We start from the raw sequence: 20,910 nt of genomic DNA, 5'->3' as shown, positions 1-20,910 counted from the left end.
CACAGAAAAATATATGTACGGTACATTAACCCACTATGTTACCTTGAAGACCATATTTGCAGAGGACTTCATTGGAAACAAGTAACAGTGGCCATATCCTATTAAATTTTGCTGCATTTTAATGAAATTTTGGTCCACCTGCTTTTGTCCGTAAAAGATATCCCCACAGATGGCTTTGGATGTGAAGAGATATATATACCCTGAGACTGGAAAAAATGGTGCCCCACAAGGATGCATTTTAAATAATACATTATTCCTAGTAGCAATCAACAATTTTAAGGATAGTTTACCAAGTACTGTAATATTAAATGTAATTTATATAGGTACTGTACAGCTCGTATTTGTATTGCCTCTAGTATGTGACAAGCCTTACATATTATTAACTGTGCTGGGCTTCATTAAAAACTGATTATCTGTAGGAAAAAGGTTTATAAAGATATCAAAGAGGAAAATAATTCTAATATTGGGCCAAAATTAGAAAAAATCGGTAAGGAAAATACATTGTTAACGCAACCAAGGCTTTTACAAGTAATCGGATAAAAAATCTTCTGTCAGTGACTTTTACCATTAGTAAAATCGATTTTCTATAATTAATGGTTGTCTGTAGGGAATAATGAATTTCAGAATACCAAATAAAAATTAATTCATCTATATTGTGATTTGTTGTTCTTAATTTCAAAAAGTGTCACATCCAGGTAATTTTGTTTCATCATCAAATTGTGCCATAGGTACATAGTGAATAACCTACATGACTAAATCCCAGAATGTAGAATAACACAAACATATTGTATATGATTATGAGTTTCAACCAACAACAAATACAGTATCAAGTCTTGGAAAAAGTTCCCTCAAAGCAACTCAGAGTGTTCATACTGTATTTGGTTTATCTAAAAATTTAATTTTTATGAAGTAAGGTTTAAACAGTATTATGGAGTTAGTCAGCTAGACTGTTATCATAAAATAAAATCATGAATTTGTATTTAGATAGAATTACAGTTGTTTGCTCTATGATGTGATTTGGACAAATAATATCAGTGATTAGTGATCATAGTACAGATAAATAAAATCTTAGATGTGATTTGACAAATAATATCAGTGATTAGTGATCATAGTACAGATAAATAAAATCTTATATGTTCAAGCATTTACAGTTTGTATATGTTGTTTAACTCTTGTTATTTCCCAATCTGGTGCCGAGAGAAAAAAAGTTTAGGCAGATCTTAATTCAGCTTTTTATGTTGAGAGTTTTTAACTGCATTGCTCATGTCACACTTTTTCCTTCTATTTGTAGGCTACCCTAGAAATAGTTCATCGAAGACCGGAAAAAAAATTTCCAGCTGACAGACGGAAAAAAATTAGCGTAATTCCGAAAGCTACTCAAGGTATGTAATTTGAAAGTCCTTAAAACCTTGTACAAAATACAAACCCATTAATCATAAATAGCCTTATTCTGTGCAGCAGCTCTCCATCTGCACCAGCTTGTTAAATTGAAAGACAAAGATAGCACTGCGGATGGCTGGACCTAGTTTTGTCGTCCTGCAATGTGTCATTATCCTGTACCAACTTTTAATTATAAAGTTTGTTGGTGGGGGGGGGGGGCTGATTGTGTTATGATTAATTAATTTGTATGAAAAACATGTCATATTAATTATGAATAGCATGAATCACAATGAGAGGTTGTCAGGGCATGCTCAGTGGTTTCTTTGTCTTTCAGGTTTAGCAAATTGGTGTAGCTGGAGAGCTATTGCATAGAATAAGGCTATTTATGATTAATAGGTTTCTCATGAACAAATTATGTTTTTGCTGTGATGTTATTTGAACAGAAGGATAAGTTTGGCAAGAAATGATAAAAGACACAAAGTGATAAGCACATTGGTTGAGTTTTCATTTAAATAACTATAACTATGCTGACTCTCATCGTGCTTATTCTGTTTATCAATTGGCAATCCTGTGAACAACGTAATTTTAGAAATATGCTTAGCAGTATGAATGTGTATGGAGGAAGCAGAAGTTGTAGTAATCTATGTTAACTTCATAAGGGAAAGCACCTGTATGAAATTTGTAAGTGGTATGAGAAAAACAAGTAGATAAAATCCACTTTCAAAGATTCATAGATGAAATTAGGAAGTTGAGAACAGTTTTGCATTGAAGAGAGGTCTCAAGAAAAGCAGAAAATATAATAATATTTTGTGTGGTCATCTGTTTTGTTTGTTGAACAAAAAAGCTTATACTTTAATTCAGTTCTGTGATAACTTGTGATATGCAAGTTTTTATGTTAAGATATTAGCTGGTTTTACAGGAAACCTGTAGTAACACATTCAAATGATATTGTATTGAGCGAAAGAGTTTCCTTGGGGGAGTAACTGGGATATAGGATATGTTAAGGTGTGGAATGAGGCTCAAGTAAGGCAACACGTGGCAACACGTCCTCCTGCATGTAAGGAATGCTGGAACTTTAAGACCTTTGCCTGAAATTCCTGGCATTGTAAATAAACATGGGTTATTTTCCCAAGCAAAATTGGCAGAAGGCCTCTATTTATAACCCTAAGTACAGTAATTGAATCAATCCTGTTCATGAAACCTTATAATTAAGCCTAAGTCATTCAGTGCAGCATTGTGCTGAGTAGCCGAAAGTGCTCAAGTGCTTGGCTTTATAGGATAAATTTCATGATTCATTCATTTGCTCACTGCAACAGCATAGAGTAAATTGTTAAATATATTATGTTCCCAGGACTTGTCTCTTATTTTGTGAATCATTAGGAAGTATGTGTGGGAAGGATGTGTCTGAAATTTCTAATACAAGTCAAAATAAGATTAATCTAGTGGCAGTGAATTGTGTCTTGCATGTCTCCATGATGTAGGAAAATGTGCATTAGTTGCACAGAGACAAATGTTGGTGCACATCTCGAGTACTCTGTCCGTTCTCAATCATTCTTCCAGCACTTCCTCCAAGGCACTGTGGCAAGTGATCATGGTGATCACCAACCCAGGCATTCAAGTCTCCTAGGACAGTTAGATTTTCTTTCGTAGATATTTTATTTATTTCATTTTCCAGTACATTGTAGAATTTTTTATTTTATCTCAAGGCTTTGATCAGGGTTTGGAGCATGAAGCTTCACTAAGCCCATGGAAGTTTTGATAGTTCTAAAATCCTGGGTGGGTGCATGACTAGCAAAGCAGAAGCAAAATGAGAGTATTCCTGATTTGAAAACCAACCCTCACTTACTAAACATCTGATCTGCTATTACAGAATAACAGTGTAATCATTTGCTTGAATATTCCCAGCTTCAAGTCAGCTAGTCTCAGAAAGGGTTGCCATGTCATTATCCAACCCAAGTAAATGATTGTTCACTTACTCTGTTTTTCTATGAATCGTGTTTGTGAGTTGAGAAATCAAGGCTGAGTAATAATAGAACACTTGTCTCTCTCTGCAGGCTGATTTCCCTTTATTATTATTATTATATTATTATTATTATTATTATTATTATTATTATTATTATTATTATTATTTCAGTAGATGAAACCTGTTCACATGAATATGAATATTGAAAATACACAGGATTGTCTAATTGAAGGTTTGGTTTTAAAGGAAGTGGATAAGTTTATTTGGGTATTTATTTAGATAAGGATGGTTCTCTGAGCACAGAATTTATGGAAAGATTAAAAAAGGCTCATCAGGCAATGGGAATGTTAAAAATATTTGGAATAATAGCAATTTTTATGTGCACACAAAAATCAAAATTTATAAGGGTAATGGTTAGGAGTATTTTGATTTATGGACATGAGTCATGGTATAGTACAGTGACTTCGGATAATAAATTCTTAGTATTTGAAAATAAGGAGCTCAGAAGAGTATTAGGAATTAATTGGAGGGATAGGATATCAAATAACAGAATTAGAGAAGTAACAGGGGTGCAGCCAGTCGATGAGGAAGTTAGATTCTCACGCTGGAAGTGGCTAGGCCATGTGTATAGAAGATGGAATAGTACGAGGTACACCAGGGTGGGTTGTCCTTGGTAGAAGAGGTAGAGGTAGGCCAAAGGAGACATGGTTAAGGGGAGCGTTTGATTAAATCGTTTTTTGCTAATAACTCCCGTGTTTTTTAATGAATCGGTTTCAAATTTTGTGCCTGGGTTTATTTTTGTATAGGGCAAAGGACTGTAACCATAATTTTCGCCTTCCCGCCCACTAGCTGGTAACCCCACCCCAAAAATTTTTCAAAAATGCATCTCCTCCATAACTTCTGCAAACTAAGAGCTCAAATTTACGTGGTAGACAGATATTATATATTAGAACAAAGTAAGGGAGCGTTTTTTTTTTTTTTTTTTTTTTTTTTTATGAATATTTTTCGTTTTTGAAAAACTTCGATTGATTTTTTGAAAAATTTCCCAAAAATTTTCAAGGGACAAAATGAAAAAACTTTTCTATTTTTTTAGACAATTTATTTAGCTTTCGTTTGCTTTTTTGTTTCATTGAGATCGATGCATTGGAGGAGATGCAGTTTGAATGTCGATAACTTTAGTTTTGAGTTATACGATTGTTTTTTGCTTCTCTGTGTATTTATTTGCTTGCTGTTACACAGTTTGATGTTTTTATGACATATTTGAAAAGCCAAAATATATAACAACAGACTTGCAAAGTAATATAACTTCGCTTAAATGAAGCTAGATGAAGCGAAAGTGTCAAAACACGGCTCAGGTTGGGCAGCGTGACGCCTTACTTAGTCAAGCTCTGAGCTGCTACTGACTGACTGTCTGACGCCACTGCCTGCCCTGCGCGCATTCCTGGCTTTCGCTGATGCGCACTAGGTCCACAGGGTTGCCATATAACGCATTTAGATATTATTATTTCATAGCTAAAAGGAAATTACTACCGATATACTGACATTATCATTACATTATACGAAAAATGTAATTTTGTCTATGATAGGGTTACTGTTTTTGTTTATAACTCCTAAACTATGGCGAATTTTTTAATAAAACTTTCTGAGAAGATAGTCAGGATATGTATGATGCCATATATAAAATATCTCAGAAAATTTTGATTTTTCGATTTTTTCGTCAAACGCTCCCCTTAAGGACAATGAGGCAGGAAGCAGGAGAAGTATTGGGGAGATCTTGAAGAGTTAGCCCAGGACAGAATGTGGTGGCGTGAGTTCATTGAGGCCCTATGCATCCCCGTGGGTGCTACAGGAAATGATGGATTGATTGATTGATACTTTAAAATAGTTAAATTTTTCCACTGAATTTATTGTTCTTATATTTTTCAGTGACAACATATTCATTGGGTTGGGATGCTATCCAGTATCCAAGTCATTCTGCTAAAAGCAAGAGAAAAAAACCACCTCTTCCATTAATGGCTCAGGCCTATGCTATCAAAAGTAGAGTACCGTTTGCAATGATCTTCAAGGATTGGGATGTGAGGCTTGCTACTAATATCTCTTTTGAAGAATATGTACCTGATTCTGAAGACTTCATAAGAATTCGTGAACAGATGAAGATTGAAATTAAGAAGATCATTGTAAAACACATGGATGCTTTCAGTGGCATTGAAGTAGAGGAAAAACACGAGTATTCAGAATTAATGGCAGAAAAAAGTCATGTGGTAAGTTTTGAGTAACCCCTGATTCTGTCTTTCATGTTAGTCATAAACTATTTTATATCACATTCCATGGTCACTATATGGGAGACATAAATATATATCAAATAAAGTACAGTAGAACCCCGGTCCTCGACTGTACTAGAACTCGAAATAATCGGATTTCAACACGAAATGTTGAGTAAATTTCATGTCGGAGTTCAAACAACAAACCGAACTCGACCCGATGAATCATATATGATGTTTGTAGAAAAAGAGTTTCGGGCGTGCCGCCGCTAGTTACGTTGTTGGTGGCGTTCTTCGATGCTTATTTAAAGCATTTAACGCCCACACATGCTGCTGCTGTTGCTGCTGTTGAAAAACAAGCCATATTATCACATGAAATTAATTATACAGTATTTATAAACTGAATTACTGTATGTCTGTTATAAAAATTAAGAAATTTCTGAAATTACGTCAGAACTCGGCAGCCTGTGGCAGATATAAACAAAACCAGAGCACTCACAGTGGTGTCATGGTACAATTACATAAACATTCAGAATGTTTATGTAATTAGTACCGATATTGACCACCAGGCGGCGCTTGGTTTGTTTATATCTTCGCCACAAGCTACCGGAGTTCTGACGCAATTTTCGAAATTTTTCTTAATTTTATGATAACAGACATACAGTAATTCGTTTATAAATACTGTATTATTAATTTCATGTGATAATATGGCTTGTTTTTCAATGTTATCATTATTAACAATTTTTCATGTACCTGTTACAGTACATTCTGGTAGTGCCTATACGGCTTACTTAGCCTAGCCTATGGCTCTCGGTATATCATCGGTAATACGGCCGCATTGGTCATAAAATAACTTTTTGATACAGTATGCATTTAAAACAAAAAGTGCTTCTGATACAGTAAGTTATTCAACTCTGAACCTATTTAATTGTAATTTGTGTAAAGTTTTGTATAAAAAGGCAAGGTTGGGAGTAATGACTGGTGGTCAGAATGGATTAATCCATTTCAGTTATTTCTTATGGGAGAAATTAACTCAGAATTCGACAAAATCGAATCTTGACACTTCCTCTGGAACGAATTAGCGTCGAGAACCAAGGTTCTACTGTATATTAACTTACGATGTCAGTAAGTACAGATTTACAGTGAAGTAAATCTGTACTTACTGGCTCTTAAGGCATCATCATTTATTGTGTTGTCTTCATTTATGCCTTTTTACATTAGGTTTTTTGGGTCTCACGATAGTTCTTGCTGCTCCTATATCTGCTAATTTTCTGACTTACTACAGTTCTTGCTGCTTCTGTATCTGCTATTTTTCTGAATTTCTGCTATTGCTTCTGTTTTCATGGCATAGTAAAAATATCTCAGTCTTTGATATTTTAATCTTATCATTATTAGTATAAGCCAAGCTGCAGCCATAGTTGTGAAGCCTAATGCTACAATCCCAAGGGCTCAGAGAATCCCTGTACAGAAAAAGAAGTTAAGAAGTAGATGGTAAACTATAAAAGAAAAATCTAAAACTTAGAAGAGAAAGGAAGACCTAAATAACACAAATTAAATAGATAAGAATAAGAACAATCAACTATGAAGTGAGGCACATGTCAGTTCCTCAGCAAAAAAAGCATTTACATTGAATGTGACTCTTTAAGTTAAGTAGTTCAACTTCAAGATGAATTAAGAAAGCCAGATGTAAAACTATGTATCACTCTGACATGTAAGGGGTTGTACTTGAATTTTGTTGGGTAGAAGTCTTGCATACTAAATGACATCAGTGTAAGTGCCAACTCATTATCAAATAACTTGTTGTTATAGGAGTGGGATGGAATGAAAAATAATATTGAAGGAATTGAAAATCAAGTTGGGAGAAAGGGATAAGTAAATGTTGAACTAGGGAGGCCACTGGAGACTAGATGATCACTCCTAAAACTTTTCATCCTCTTGCTATGTTCCGTAAATCTTGCTTGTACTTTTGTGTCTACCAGATTTATTGGCTTAGGGAAAACTTCTCTCAAAGGCTAATGGCTCTTCCTTTGTGGTTGCATCGAATGGGCATAAAAAAGATTCCAATTCTGTTTTGCAGAAGCTACAGTGCTCCCATTCAGTTTACTTGAAGAGTGTGATGCTACCATAGCATTATGTAATGATACAGCCCCATGCCTAAATGAAATTCTGTATGCCATAATAAAGAATATTTCAGTCAGTGCCAAGAAATTTAATGTGACTATTGTAAACTGAATTTATCAAACAGTGGCTACCCGGGAGTTTTGGAACACCATCATTTTAAGAACTTCAACCAGTTAAAGAAGGTTTTAGCAAACCAGTTAACCCTTTTAGCTTTGACATGTTTAGGTAGGCCAATGGGAAAAAAATGTCAATACAAGATATATTTGCCTCGAAGCGAAGAGATATAGCTTGTCATTTGCATTGTAGGGTTTTTAACTAATACCCTCAACTGTTGATGTATTAATTTCTATAGTCCTCCATTTTTGTTAAACCTTTGCTTCCAGTCAGCATTATGTGACCATATCATTTGACTTTCAAAAGGTATATTATGCTGGTTGGAAGTACAGAATTGTTGAAATTTGACATCAGTGTTGCCTCAGTTTTCTCAGGGACAACATAAAAGTTTTATTTCAGCCATTTCTCTGCTGAATGAGGTGTTATTTTAAGTATGCTAAGTGAATTGAACATTAACATGTTTATAGTTTGCTGTGATCAAGGCTACAAGTCTGTTTATACATTTGAAAAAGGAAGTACTACATATTTGATAAGGGTTAATGAATATCATATCTACAGTAAGAGCTTTTATATATGATTGCTATAATGTCATTGTGAAATAAAATATTAGAGTATTACTGTAACTATGTTTAAGTCGGAAAACTTGAACCCAATCGTAAAATATTCATCAATCCCCCTTCCAGGTGGATTTAGGGTCTAATTTTAAGTGTCCAACTGACAATGGCACTGTGGCAACAGTTCTTAAAAATCTGAAGCAGTACATGGTATTCGATGGTGAGCCTGTACCTTTGTGTGTGTTTGGGACACCAGCCTCTGTGGAGAGGATGGTTGGAGCCAAGGATGTGATGTCATGTTTTTCTGAGAAGGTGGACAGGCTAGATGGCCTTGAGCCTTGTGTCACAGATTTTGGTCGACAAATATTAATTGCTCAGGTAATTTGCATTTTCTTTCTATTCTGTTTACTTTAAAAAACTTGCATGATGTTTTGCCTCTCATAGTTGTCATCAGCTTTGAATTAAAATTGGTGTAATTTAAATTTCTGTGTAGTATAGGATGCAATGAAGGAAAAACTGTCAATTTTCTGTTGAATATGAAATGTTATTTTCTTCACCCATGTATATTTCCAGGATATAATAAAGATCTTTTATCCAAATGGTATGTCACCGGAAAATGGAAATCTACATCATCTATGGTCTAAATACAGACCTGAGTTGAAAGGTGAATCACCGGACTATAAAGCAATCAACACATTTCTGGAAGTAGTTGCCCATGGTCATACTGTTGCCTTGACAAATAAGAAGATAGAGTCTATGTTCCCTTATGTTCTTAAGGATAAAATGATGGCAGATTCAAGATTGCTTGAACAAGTCTCTGAAGAAGTTGTCTCTAGTATTTGGCCCAGTGTTGACACTGCTTCACTTGACATTGTACGTCAAGGAAATGAGCCAGTGAAAGATGGAGGTATGTTTATCCTAGTGAAATTTATACTTGTTGTTTCACTGATAGATTTTAATTTCATGTTTTTATATGATAATAATGTGTGATGTTCGGACTAGTCAAAAAGACATATCAGTTGAGCCAAGGGGTCATTCTTGGTTTAAGTCTGCTCACTAAATCAGGGAAGCACTTGGGAAGACTTACTTTTCTTCTACCATTCAACATTTAAATTAAGAAATAACGTTTATAGTATCTATACGTTATATTTGCATTGTTCATTGTTAAGTACTGTGATGCTGTACAGCAGTTCAGCATTCCTTATTTGTAGATTAACTAAAAATATAAGGCCTACAAATAAAAGAACTATTCATCATGCAGATGAAAATATTCATTATTTGTTAAATACCTGACAATACTTATGCTACAAATTCATTCATACGAGGGAGAACAAGGATTTGTTCAGGTGAACTCCAGTTGATTTTCAAATAAGTGATAAATTCCCAAATAGGTGGTGACCCTCAGCTGAAGCCTAGGTAGTCATGGAACTACCAAGTGAGCTGGATAAACTTAAGGTACTTCCCAATAAAATGGTCTTTACCTCAGCCAGTTCCTTATAATTGGGTTAAAATACTGTAAAAAAGTTTTAAAGTGCTTCACTGATTTGTTGAGTAAGTTTATTAATGTGTGACTTTTAGGACCAATAAAGTTGTTAGGGTCATGTTGTTTTTTAAAATCAATTTCATGAATATTTGTTTTGTATATAATACATAGTTTTTGTTATTGAATAAATCACCTTTGTTTTTCTATTTACAGAATGTTCTTTTGGTGATTGTGTCAACTTCCATGACAAAGCACGTCTACCTTGTTCAGAACGCTGTGGCCGTCCTTTTAATTTTTGTTGTAGGAAACCACTTAATGACGGCCTGATTGAGTGTGGGCGAAGAGAGAATTGCCCAAAGGGAGGATGGTTTCATCTCAATAAGAAATGCTCAGGTTTATCAGATGCTCCTGAAGGTAAGTAATCAAAGGTGTCTTGGAGTAAAATGTTTAATATAATAGTACAGAAGTTTTTATTTTTTAATTACACTGCAGTCTATTCATGGACCTGAGTATTGGGCTAAACATGAAAGATGGGTTTTTATATAAAAATGTATACTGTATGTTCTTAAAAAAAATTATTTTTGATATTGAAAAAAATTGTAAGTTTATAATTAGAAATACAACTATATGTTAATGTGGTATCCGATGAATAATCTATGGCTATTTCAGTTGTTTTGTTAAGATGTCTAATCATGTCTGTACACATACACAGGTAGACTAATGTGTGAGTTCAGAATCAATAGTACCTGTTTGAAAATGTTTCACTGGTAATAAAAAAATTAAATGAAATTAATCTGGAACAGTGAAATTTTACATTTTCTACCATGAAGCTTAATTATGCCATTTTTCATTGGGAAGAAGGTTTTTTTTTTTTTTTTTTGTCCACCAATAAAATCCCAAATAGTGTTTGAACTGTCATATAATTTAGTTGCACCAGAGAAAGTTTTAATACATTGGGTTTGGCTGTGAATAATTTTTCTCACTGGCTGCATTCAGGATATAGTTTTGTGGTATGCAAAATTTTTATGTCCGTGACCTAAATTGAATGGTATATGGGTTATAATCCTTTTCTACAGATGAGTGGCTGTGCAGTACATGCTTATCCAAGACAGAGTTGAAGGATATCATGGCGAGCCCAGATCTAATTTGGGAGTATCATCGAGGCTTACTATGGTACTGTCTCTTTTTTACTGTAGCTCAGTCAGCTGAAGCACAAGGTAATGGCTGGTTGTTACATGCTGTCTGGAAAGTGTGTATGCCATTATTTGAAAGCCGTGGTCATGTCCAGTACTTGCAACAAGGGTATTCATACCTGTCTGGTAAGTTACCTTCTGTTATTGTAAGTGAAGGTGTGTCTTTTTCCATACTTGAGGGGTATGCTTGATAGAAGCAACTTTACTTTTTCTGGACAATCATACAGTAATTGCTTGTTGGTTCTGTATGTATTAGGGAGAAATATTAAGATATAAAATTGTTTCAAAGTAATATCTGTACATGCTAAGACTTCCAGATTGGAGAGAAATTGAGAAAAATCTTGAAAGTGGAGAAAGTTGTGAGATGTATTTATCATCTGTTTTGCAGGTGGTATGATATTGAAACATGTTGTGTTATCTTTATGTGTAAGTAGATAATGACCTGAGATATGGAAGCCTGAAAAGTTACTGTCCAGAGTATAGCAGGAATTTAACATTTTTACCAGTGATAAAAAGTTAAAAAAAAATAGTTGCATAAGTCTCCCTACACCATATACAAACTGTATTATTTTACTAATACTTTTCCACATGTTGGCTGAGGGAGGAGACCATTCTCAAATGAAAACTACTAATTTAGCACTTCTGAGAGCTCGTTAGTCTTAGAACAGACCCTCTTAGGTCTTACATCATCTTTAAGTTTGGGTGAAGGATGATAGGTGTGTTTTAATATTTTGTGTATCTCAAACTGTGGACATTTAGTGCAGGCTTAGTTACAATTTTCTTATACCTTCCACTTTTCTTTAAAATCACTGCATGTGTTTTGCTTGTTTTTGTCATGAGTGAGAATGAATAATAAATGTCTGATAACTTACTTTTTTTTTTTTTTTCAAAAGTGCACCAGGCAGAAGACACTGAAGAAAACTCATTTCATGTTTAACTCCATGAAGGGAAAAGCTGGCATGAAAATGTCTATGATGATGATGAATCAATGTGCATCTTACTCCATTTACTAAATACTAAAAGACATTTTTATTTTTTTATGCTGTAGTATAGTGTGTACGATGTAAATACAACTTTTTTTATACTTCTCTTTAAGGGGTATGTAATAACAAAAAAGTGTACATGTTAAGTACTAATACAACCTTCATAGCTTTCACTGTGTATGTATGTATATTAATAATCTGAAAGAGAGAATTAAATTTAGAACAGAATAATGAATGAAAAGTAAAAACATATTTTTATGAAATTTCTCAAGACCACAGGTATTTGCAGTTTAAATGCTTTATAGCCAGCTATAAGAGTAATTTCAGAGTTATTAACCAGTGATAAACAACCTCTCAGCCCAGCAGTCAAATTAACTCTCACTGGGTAAGGATTTATGATACCAAATGGTCAACAAAATGTATTAATGCAGTAATAAGCAAACTTGCTGAGATATCTCTAGAACATGTTCATTACATTCTAATATTTGGAAGTTTTTCCATGGCTTTTATTTTCACCAAAGATATCCCATTAATTTATTTTCATCTCTTTAGTTTCTTATTCTAATACCAATAATTTCATGTGCTTACTGTTTATCTTTCCTTTTATACATCTTCTTATTTGTATGCGTCTATTCCATTCCTCTCTCTTTCTCTTGTCATTATAATGGAGGAGGACATTGAGGAAAATTGGGTTAAGTGGGGTTGGGTTGACAGTGTTATTGTTTGGGTATGATGCACAGGACCCCTATAGGTACAGCTGTGTGCGTGTGTGTGTGTATTGGTTTATGCTAAAGCTTGTATTCATTATGGACTAAGCAGAATTCACACTATTTTAGAATTTAAAATTTAAAATTTGTAGTTATGACGGGTCAAGGTTGATAAAAACAGAATGGAAAAGTTCTTCTCCAAGAATTATTGTAGACTCCTAAACTTGAAGTAATGTAGAAGAATTTTAGGAAACCAACTAAATTGCTGGTGTCAACTGGTGTGTACATACTGTATGTACAATGAAGTTTAACTTTCAGCGGTTGCTGGGCGCATTCCTCGCATGGCAGCTCACGATGCTGTCCACAATCGAACTGTAAATCTCAAGGGGGGTAACAACAACAATGTGAGTTGGGATCGAGCCATTGAAGCATTCAATCAAGAACTGTTACGTGAGTACCTTGATTTACTTTTAACATGAAGGGGGGATTTACAATTCTTATTTTACTGTTACTCTGCATTATTAATCTGCTCCATAGTTTGGGAGTTGCCTATTCTGATTGTCCCAAAGTTACACCCTAAACTTATGTCCATCTACACCTATGACTTATTAAGTGTACAGTATAACTAAGAAATTGCATTTCTGAAAAATATGGATACAATTATAAAAAAATCTTTACAAATGGAACAGGAAAGTTATCTTAATAAAATAGCACTAATATATTTACAGTATATAAAACTTTGATAAATTTGTAAGAAGCAGTTTTGCATAGGTAATGTGCCAAAGACAGTGCATAAATGAAAGAGTTATGATGCACAGTATTGCATTCACAAACACCCCCAGACTTATCTTTCTCTTCTTTTTCCTTTCAGTCACCATACGCTTGTTTTTACTTACACTTATCTTTTTTATTCAACTCTTCTATCTTTTAAACATTTCTATGGCCTGATCTTTTGATTCTTCACCAGGTTATTTTCATACAGTAGGTGATAGGGGCCTTATTTACTGCACTCCAACCTTTACTTCAAACCTTTACAATACCCTGCCATTGTCCTTGCTCTGGATTAGGTGCCCTCAGACTTTTTAAACTATTGATCCAGTTCATGGAATCCATCCCTCTTCAGACCCCATGTTGAAAAAATTAGTCAAAATGTCAGCAATCATTTTTCTTTGGAGTAAGGGTAGGCATTCCTTCTCCCTTTTCCTTCTTGACATTTCTCAGTAAAACTCATTTAGTCATATTGGATAGATGATGTGGCCAAGATATTGAGTCTAGTGTTGTCACAATCCAGGCTTACAACAAAGGTAATGCCGAGCTCAAACACATGAATGCCACAAGATTACATTTATGATGATTAATGATGAATCTTTGTTTATTGAGTATTTGAGTGATAGAACATTTAAGAAAATGCAGTTCAGTTCATTGGTATGGAAATGCATGTGACAGTGTCCCTTACCTTTTGAGTTATGTGATTATAAATTATTATTATTTATTTATAGCATTATCATTATGTTTCAGTTAGCAGAATGTGATGTAAATAAACAAGACGAATTACTGTGTATTGAAATAGGAATTATACACTTTTATTTTGGCTTTTAACTCCAAATTTCAATTGAACCCCACCCCTTTGGCAGTCAGGAATTTATTAATCCTGTGGATTGTTCCACTGACCACATTACTATCACTTGCTCAGTGAATGTTTCAAGTAACATGTTTTTTTAGTGCTCACTTATTACCTGCACTCTTCTTTGTACTCTGTCAAATTCCTTGCCAAGATCCACAATTCTACATTAATATCTCTTCCATTCTGGAAAGTGGCTTCAAGGATACTGCAAACGTGTAGGGGTAATTGCAGTATTATATATTGTACTATGACAGTTTCACCAGAAATGGTTAAGATTACAAAACATAAAGAATAGAAGATTTTAAGTATTTAAAATTTGTAAGAGGAAATGGTGAGGATTATTGAAAATATGCAAATTTCACCATAGTATGTGACTTCATCTCTAAACCTAAGATGTTCATGTTGTATTAGAATCTTTCCAGTTACTAATGAGCCTTGCCTTAAAGTGCTCCATAATTTTGCCTTTTTTCCATAATCTGTTCATCCTTGTTTTCTTTTTTTTTGACATTCACTGAAAGACTCTTCTTATGCTTCAGGGAAACCTCCTTCAGAAGGTAACAGTCGAGAAGATCCCTTAGCGTCCAGTAGGGCAATAGGTGCATGGCTTTATCATGTCAATTCTTCGTGGGAGAAGAAAGTATGTCTTAAACCAGATGTGAAAGAAAGAGACCTGAAAAAAACTGTGGAAGACTATGTAAAATTTGTGAATAGTTTGGATATTTTACAAAAAGTTCCTGGGAGGTTGTCCTATAAGGATGTTGAGTTTGCTCATAACATTTTCGTAAAAAAACCAAAAGAAATGGTTGCAATGTTGAAAAATATGTGCGAGAAAGACGAGTCAAGACAACTGAACGAGAGAGAATCTGATGTGATTGAGTAGTTTTGGGGTTTCTCTCCTGGAAACGTACAGTAATTTTTCATATGAAGTACAGAACATGACAGACATTGTTAACAACTTAGGGGCATAATGTATGGAAATTGGTGGTATTAAATGTGAGAATTGTGTTCATCTTACATTTACAAATATATGTTTTACTTTTCAAATATTTCTATGGTCAGATAGGGAAATGCTAATTATGATAGTTAGCATGAATTATGTATAAATTATCTTTAGAGATATACAGTACTCGTACTGTTGACTTTTTTACAGAACAGCTTTCTCTCAGTTTTTCATTTTGCGTTTTATTTTGCCCCCAATGTTATGTTTGCATAAAAACACTTGATAAGTTTACCTTTTGCATCATATTTTCAATTGTACTCTCTACTCCTGAGGGTATGTGGTCCTTTAGCCGTGCTAAGTCATCCTCCATGGTCCTGGATAGCTTGGAGGTTTGGGAATGTTCTGATCTTGTTCATTACAGGATTTATAAGCAGGAAGGTAGTATTACAGCATTAGTTTGTCAGCCATAGAGTTATATTTTAGACTACAGAACATATTGAAAATTTCTATAAAATATATGTGATATGCTGGAAACATACAGTAATTTTTCATATGAAGTGCAGAACATGAACAGACATTGTTAACAACTTAGGGTCATAATGTGTGGAAATTGGTGGTATTAAATGTGAGAATTGTGTTTATCTTACATTTACAAATATGTATTTTACTTTTCAAATATTTCTATGGTCAGATAGGAATATGTTAGTTATGACATTGACATGAAATTATGTATAAATTATCTTTAGAGGTATACAGTACTCATACTTTGACTTTTTTACAGAACAGTTTTCTCTCAGTTTTTCATTTTGCATTTTATTTTGCCCCAATATTATTTTTGCATAAAAGATTTGAAAAGTTTACTTTTTGCATCATATTTTCAATTGTACTCTCCACTCCTGAAAGTATGTGGTCCTTTAACCCTGCTAGATCATTCTCCATGGTCCTGGATAGCTTGGAGGTTTGGGAATGTTCTGATCTTGTTCAATCCAAGATTTATAAGCAGAAAGTTAGTGTTATAGCATTAGTTTGTCAGCCATAGAGTTATATTTTAGATTATAGAAAATATTGAAAATTTCTATAAAAACATATGTGATATGCTACAACTGTTATGGATACATGGACTTCTTTCATTTGAAGTGGTCCGTCAGTTGAGATTGACAGTCAACTCTTATGGTAGAAAAAGATTTGGTTCAAGTTTATATCATTCCATGGTTAAGTCGTAACTTGACATGCTTTCCATGTCTTTACTGTGGTCAGTCTTACTTACTGTGCAGATTGTATGATGGCATGTGGTGAAATTCACTAGAGTATATATTTTCATAATGTAAGCAAGCATACTTCATTGCAGTGGGAGTTGCAATTGGGTTTTTTCTTGTCAGGGTGACTTTTTTTTGGTTATTACCACAAACTTCATGCATTATTGCCGTTCTTTTTCATTTTATGTGAAAGGCTGTGCTCTAAGTTTAGTCACAATCTAATTGTGCAATCTTTTAATGTTGTGAAGTAGCAGAAAATATCAAAGTATACTTTTCTTTCACGGTTTAGATTACTGCAATTTGACAGTTATATGAAGCATTCAGGCCAGGAAAATATTTAGAAAATTACAGTACTTTGCTATTAATTTTTTGCATGTGACAATTTTGAGAATTTTTTTTCATTTATGGTCTGTGCAATGCAGCAGTTTGATCTTATATGTATAGCTGTATATATTTCATGTTGTGCATTAGTAAGCAGATTTGCATTGAGAAAGGTGAACTGATGGTGTATATAGTATTTTTTTCTTATAAGTTTACTGTATTTTTAGATTTTTGTTAAGCAGAGACTATTTTTTTTATAAGAGATCTCATAATTTGACATTTGGTATTGCAAAGTATATTACAAGACCTGTGGTACTGTATGGTTTGATTTAATTCACCCTATTGTTTAATATTTTTTTTCTGAAATTTGAATAATCTCATAGAATATTATATATACTTATATTTCCTGGTATGCTTTTCAGTAAGTTATTTTTAGGCTATGCTTGTGGATTCTTACATTTTACATGTATGTAATAGTGAATTAATTTTTAAAGCTCTACATTTCTCCAGGCACTTTATGAGGAATAGCCATTAATGAAAAAATTGTACTCAAGTTTCAAGCTTCACCCAGAATGTGAGGTAATTTTTATTTAATCGTCTGAAAATGTGATCTGGTACTATAGTTCTGGTTGTTTCAATTATTATTTTTTCTTCTTATATCTTGGTTTTTATTTGATTCTCAAGTAACTTCATGACTAAGAACACTTTATTTTTCATAAATTGGTTTTTATTTGATTCTCAAGTAACTTTATGCATAAGAACACTCTATTTTTCATAAATATTATTCAGAGCTGTCTACAAATGCATGGGTAACAAAATATCTAAAAGTTATTGTTATAGTTTAACTAAACTGTTTATAGTGATACATACTTGTTGTTTAAAGAAATGCATATGAGCCATGAGATTTTGAGAATTATCAGTTTGAGATTTATTCACCAGTTTTATGTCTAAATAAACATATCCTGAAGCAGTAATGCTAAAAAATATTTTAGATTGGTTTATTGACAACTTTGTTCATTGCTTGTATGACATGTGAACCACAAATTGTAAAAAAAGACTTGTAAAAAGTCTGTATGAATAAACAGGGGTTGACGTAGGAAAAACCTATTTTTGGTAGTAGCTGCTGAGTCCTCAAGGAGTAACCCTCCATGGCCTACCAGAGCTCCATGGGTGACAAAACTAATGTCAAAAAATTCTCTTATAGCTGGTCTGTGTGGCGGTATTTATTAGGTGTGATAAACACTGTAACACTTGATGACGTATATAATGGACTCAAAGATAGGGGGCACTTTCCCAAATCTTTACATCGAGGCTGTATACCCAGGCTCTTCCATCATCAAAACCTGCGTAGAAGAAGAAGTGATTAATGCACATGCGTAGTCTGCCGTAGTGCCAACAATGAACCCCTGATGCAGAGATCAAGAAGCATTACTCTCTGTTGGTCACTGCAGGATGATCCCTTGCCCAAATCCCATGTCTTTTCATCAGGGAAGTGGGAGGGGTTTTGAGGACTCAACAGCGGCCTTTACAAAAATAGGTTTTCCTATGTCTGAACCTGTTTTTGATATGTAACTAGTTGTTTCGTCCTCAGGAACTACAAAAATTGACAGGTGACAAAAAGGCTTAAACTCTCAGTTTTTAATCCCAACACCCCAAGGAGAAAAAACATTTTCTGGGTCAGGTCAAAACCACAAATTTCAATCCCCATTCGTTATTCAAATACTCTTCAGGTTTGGTACCAAGAACAAACAATACAGATTTATGTTTTAGGATGTAGTTCTACAGTGACACCCTAAGCATGCAGGTTTGTTTGCAGTACTGTCACCCTTCTCTTGGCGACAGTTAACATACTCACCACCAAAAAGACCCCTAGGGGTTAGGACTAACCATGCCACCTAATGATACACAGTAGTCAAATTTATTCGAGCTTGTGGCAAAAATGTTTTTTAAAAATACTGTCTGATGACCACCCTGTACGTTCGGAGACTTCTTCAAAAGAGAAATTTCTGAAGAAGGCCGGTGATGTACTTACTTTCCTAATATCATGTGACCTAGGAAAGGAGTGTGGATTTGCCTTTTTATTGAGGGACAGTAGAATCATTCTCAGCTCTTGTAGGCAGAGTGGATAGTTTGTGCTAGGGTGTAGGAGAATTGGACCCTCTGGGATGTTTGCCGTGACTTCTAGGTAAACCTTAAGTGCTGGAACTGGGCATAATGTCTTGTCTGCTAAATTGAGTTCTCTTATCAGAATAGATTTCCTGCTTAAAGGATCCTCATTCCTTGCCAGGAATGATGGGCCAGGGGACAATAATAATTGATGGTCAGCTGTTTGCGTAATGTATCATCCCCATATAAGAGAGCCCAGTTCACTAATACGAGCTCCTGATGCTAATGCAATCAAGATCGCCTTTTGTAGCTTGTGAGTTGTGGTTGTATTGGGTCTGCTGAATTGAGGGGTTATTCACTTTGTTCAGGGATCAAGTGCAGTAATTGGAAGCCTTTCGGGAGCGTGTCTTTGTTGAGCAAAAGACCGCAGAAGGGAAGTGACAACTTATATACTAGACACAATCCCAAATCTATAAAGCAAAGGTTCCGTTAATGCTGCCTTGTATGTCATGATTGTTTTAACCACAAGGCATTTGTCTTCAAAAAGGTATAAAAGTATTTCTATAGAAATCTTAACTGGGGTCTCAGTATGGATATAATCTAACCATATCTTCCATATGGACTGATATTGCTGGATATATGATGTACTTAATTTTTGCACTAGGTACCTAGCAATGTTGGGCAAGTAATTTTCACTGTAGATAATATTTAAAAAATCCATACATGAAGGTCTCAGCTCAGAAAGGAGGATGTGTAGACAACTTTCCCTCCTACTGTTTGGATAGAACAGCGGACAATAGTGAGTGCCTGTTTGGCCAATTTTGGGCTATGAAGTAAGCTGCTCCTTTGAGGCTTAGAAATTTGCTCAAAACCTTTAAAACCTGGGACAAGGGAGGAAAAGATGTATCATCCTCCATTTGTTCCATCTCTTGCTGTTGCTTGACTGTCCAAGTTCAGAGACACACATACTAGGAGATTGTGATTCCCGTATGTGGCGAACAGATCCACTTCCAGTTGTGGAAGCATGTTGGCTATTGCTTGAAAAGAGTGGTTGTCCAACATCCACTGTTGAGGCTGTCGTTTTCCTTGGTAGAGAGTCTGCTATTATGCTGAGATACCCTGTGAGGTGAATTGCAGACAAGTACCACTTCCTTGCTTGCTCCATCCAAAGGATGGCTAGCATTATCATATTGAGAGGCGGTGAACGTGACCCTGACCTCTTGATGCAGGATATTGCAATCATGTTGTCTAGACCCCACAAAATGTGTCTCTCTCCTGGAGGTTTTGAGTTTTTCGAGAGACAAAAAGACAGCCATCAGCACCAGGAAATTGGTATGACAATTCCTCAGAGTAGCTGACCACATCCCTGCCACTTGATGATCCACCTGATGTCCTGCCTAACCTGTCAGTGAGGCATCTGTGTGTATTGTCACGTACAGAGGGAGGATTCAGGGTGACCTATTTCTCCAAAGATTCCTTCCAAGTCCAAGGCCAAAGTATCTCCTCCCAACTTTTTTGAATCTTTTGATGAGATCCAATTTATTATAAAACCTTTTGACTAGTCTGTTGATCATTGCTCTTAGGTTCTCTCAAGCACTCTTTTCTTGTAGGCCCCCAGATCAACCAGTCTGGGTAGGCTATTAGTTGTATTACCTCGCTTGAGTTCTTGAACAACTACCATTGCTAATTTTGTAGAAAAATTTTGGGCAATGTTTACCTGTACATATCTTTTCCTATCCAGAACCTTAGGAAGGGACGGAAGGGAACTGCAGTAGGAAACATGCCAGTATGTGTCTTTCAGATCTATAGTAACTGTCCAAGTCCCTTTTGGAATGATTGAATGTACTTGGGCAATAGTAGTTATCCGAAACTTTTGGCAAACAATGTGCTTGTTTATTGATGAT

General features: G+C 34.8%; 1 protein-coding gene across 3 annotated transcripts in view; it reads left to right on the top strand.

Annotated features, from left to right (window-relative positions):
- Positions 1–17,215, top strand: part of LOC136834370 (uncharacterized) — a 44,559-nt gene extending 27,344 nt beyond the window's left edge. For 2 of the 3 annotated variants that reach the window (XM_067096908.1, XM_067096909.1), the window contains exons 7-14: positions 1,292–1,382; positions 5,270–5,604; positions 8,523–8,771; positions 8,967–9,300; positions 10,090–10,290; positions 10,953–11,195; positions 13,078–13,209; positions 14,920–17,215. In XM_067096908.1, the coding sequence (XP_066953009.1) occupies positions 1,292–1,382; positions 5,270–5,604; positions 8,523–8,771; positions 8,967–9,300; positions 10,090–10,290; positions 10,953–11,195; positions 13,078–13,209; positions 14,920–15,263 (1,929 nt within the window). In that variant the 3' untranslated portion in view covers positions 15,264–17,215. The remainder of the gene's footprint in view (positions 1–1,291; positions 1,383–5,269; positions 5,605–8,522; positions 8,772–8,966; positions 9,301–10,089; positions 10,291–10,952; positions 11,196–13,077; positions 13,210–14,919) is intronic. The other variant, XM_067096910.1, reaches the window with a different exon arrangement.
- Positions 17,216–20,910: the final 3,695 nt, after the last annotated feature.

Source organism: Macrobrachium rosenbergii, chromosome 53, assembly GCF_040412425.1.
Source record: "Macrobrachium rosenbergii isolate ZJJX-2024 chromosome 53, ASM4041242v1, whole genome shotgun sequence".
Lineage (NCBI taxonomy): Eukaryota > Metazoa > Arthropoda > Malacostraca > Decapoda > Palaemonidae > Macrobrachium > Macrobrachium rosenbergii.
This window is presented reverse-complemented; position numbering and strand designations above follow the sequence as displayed.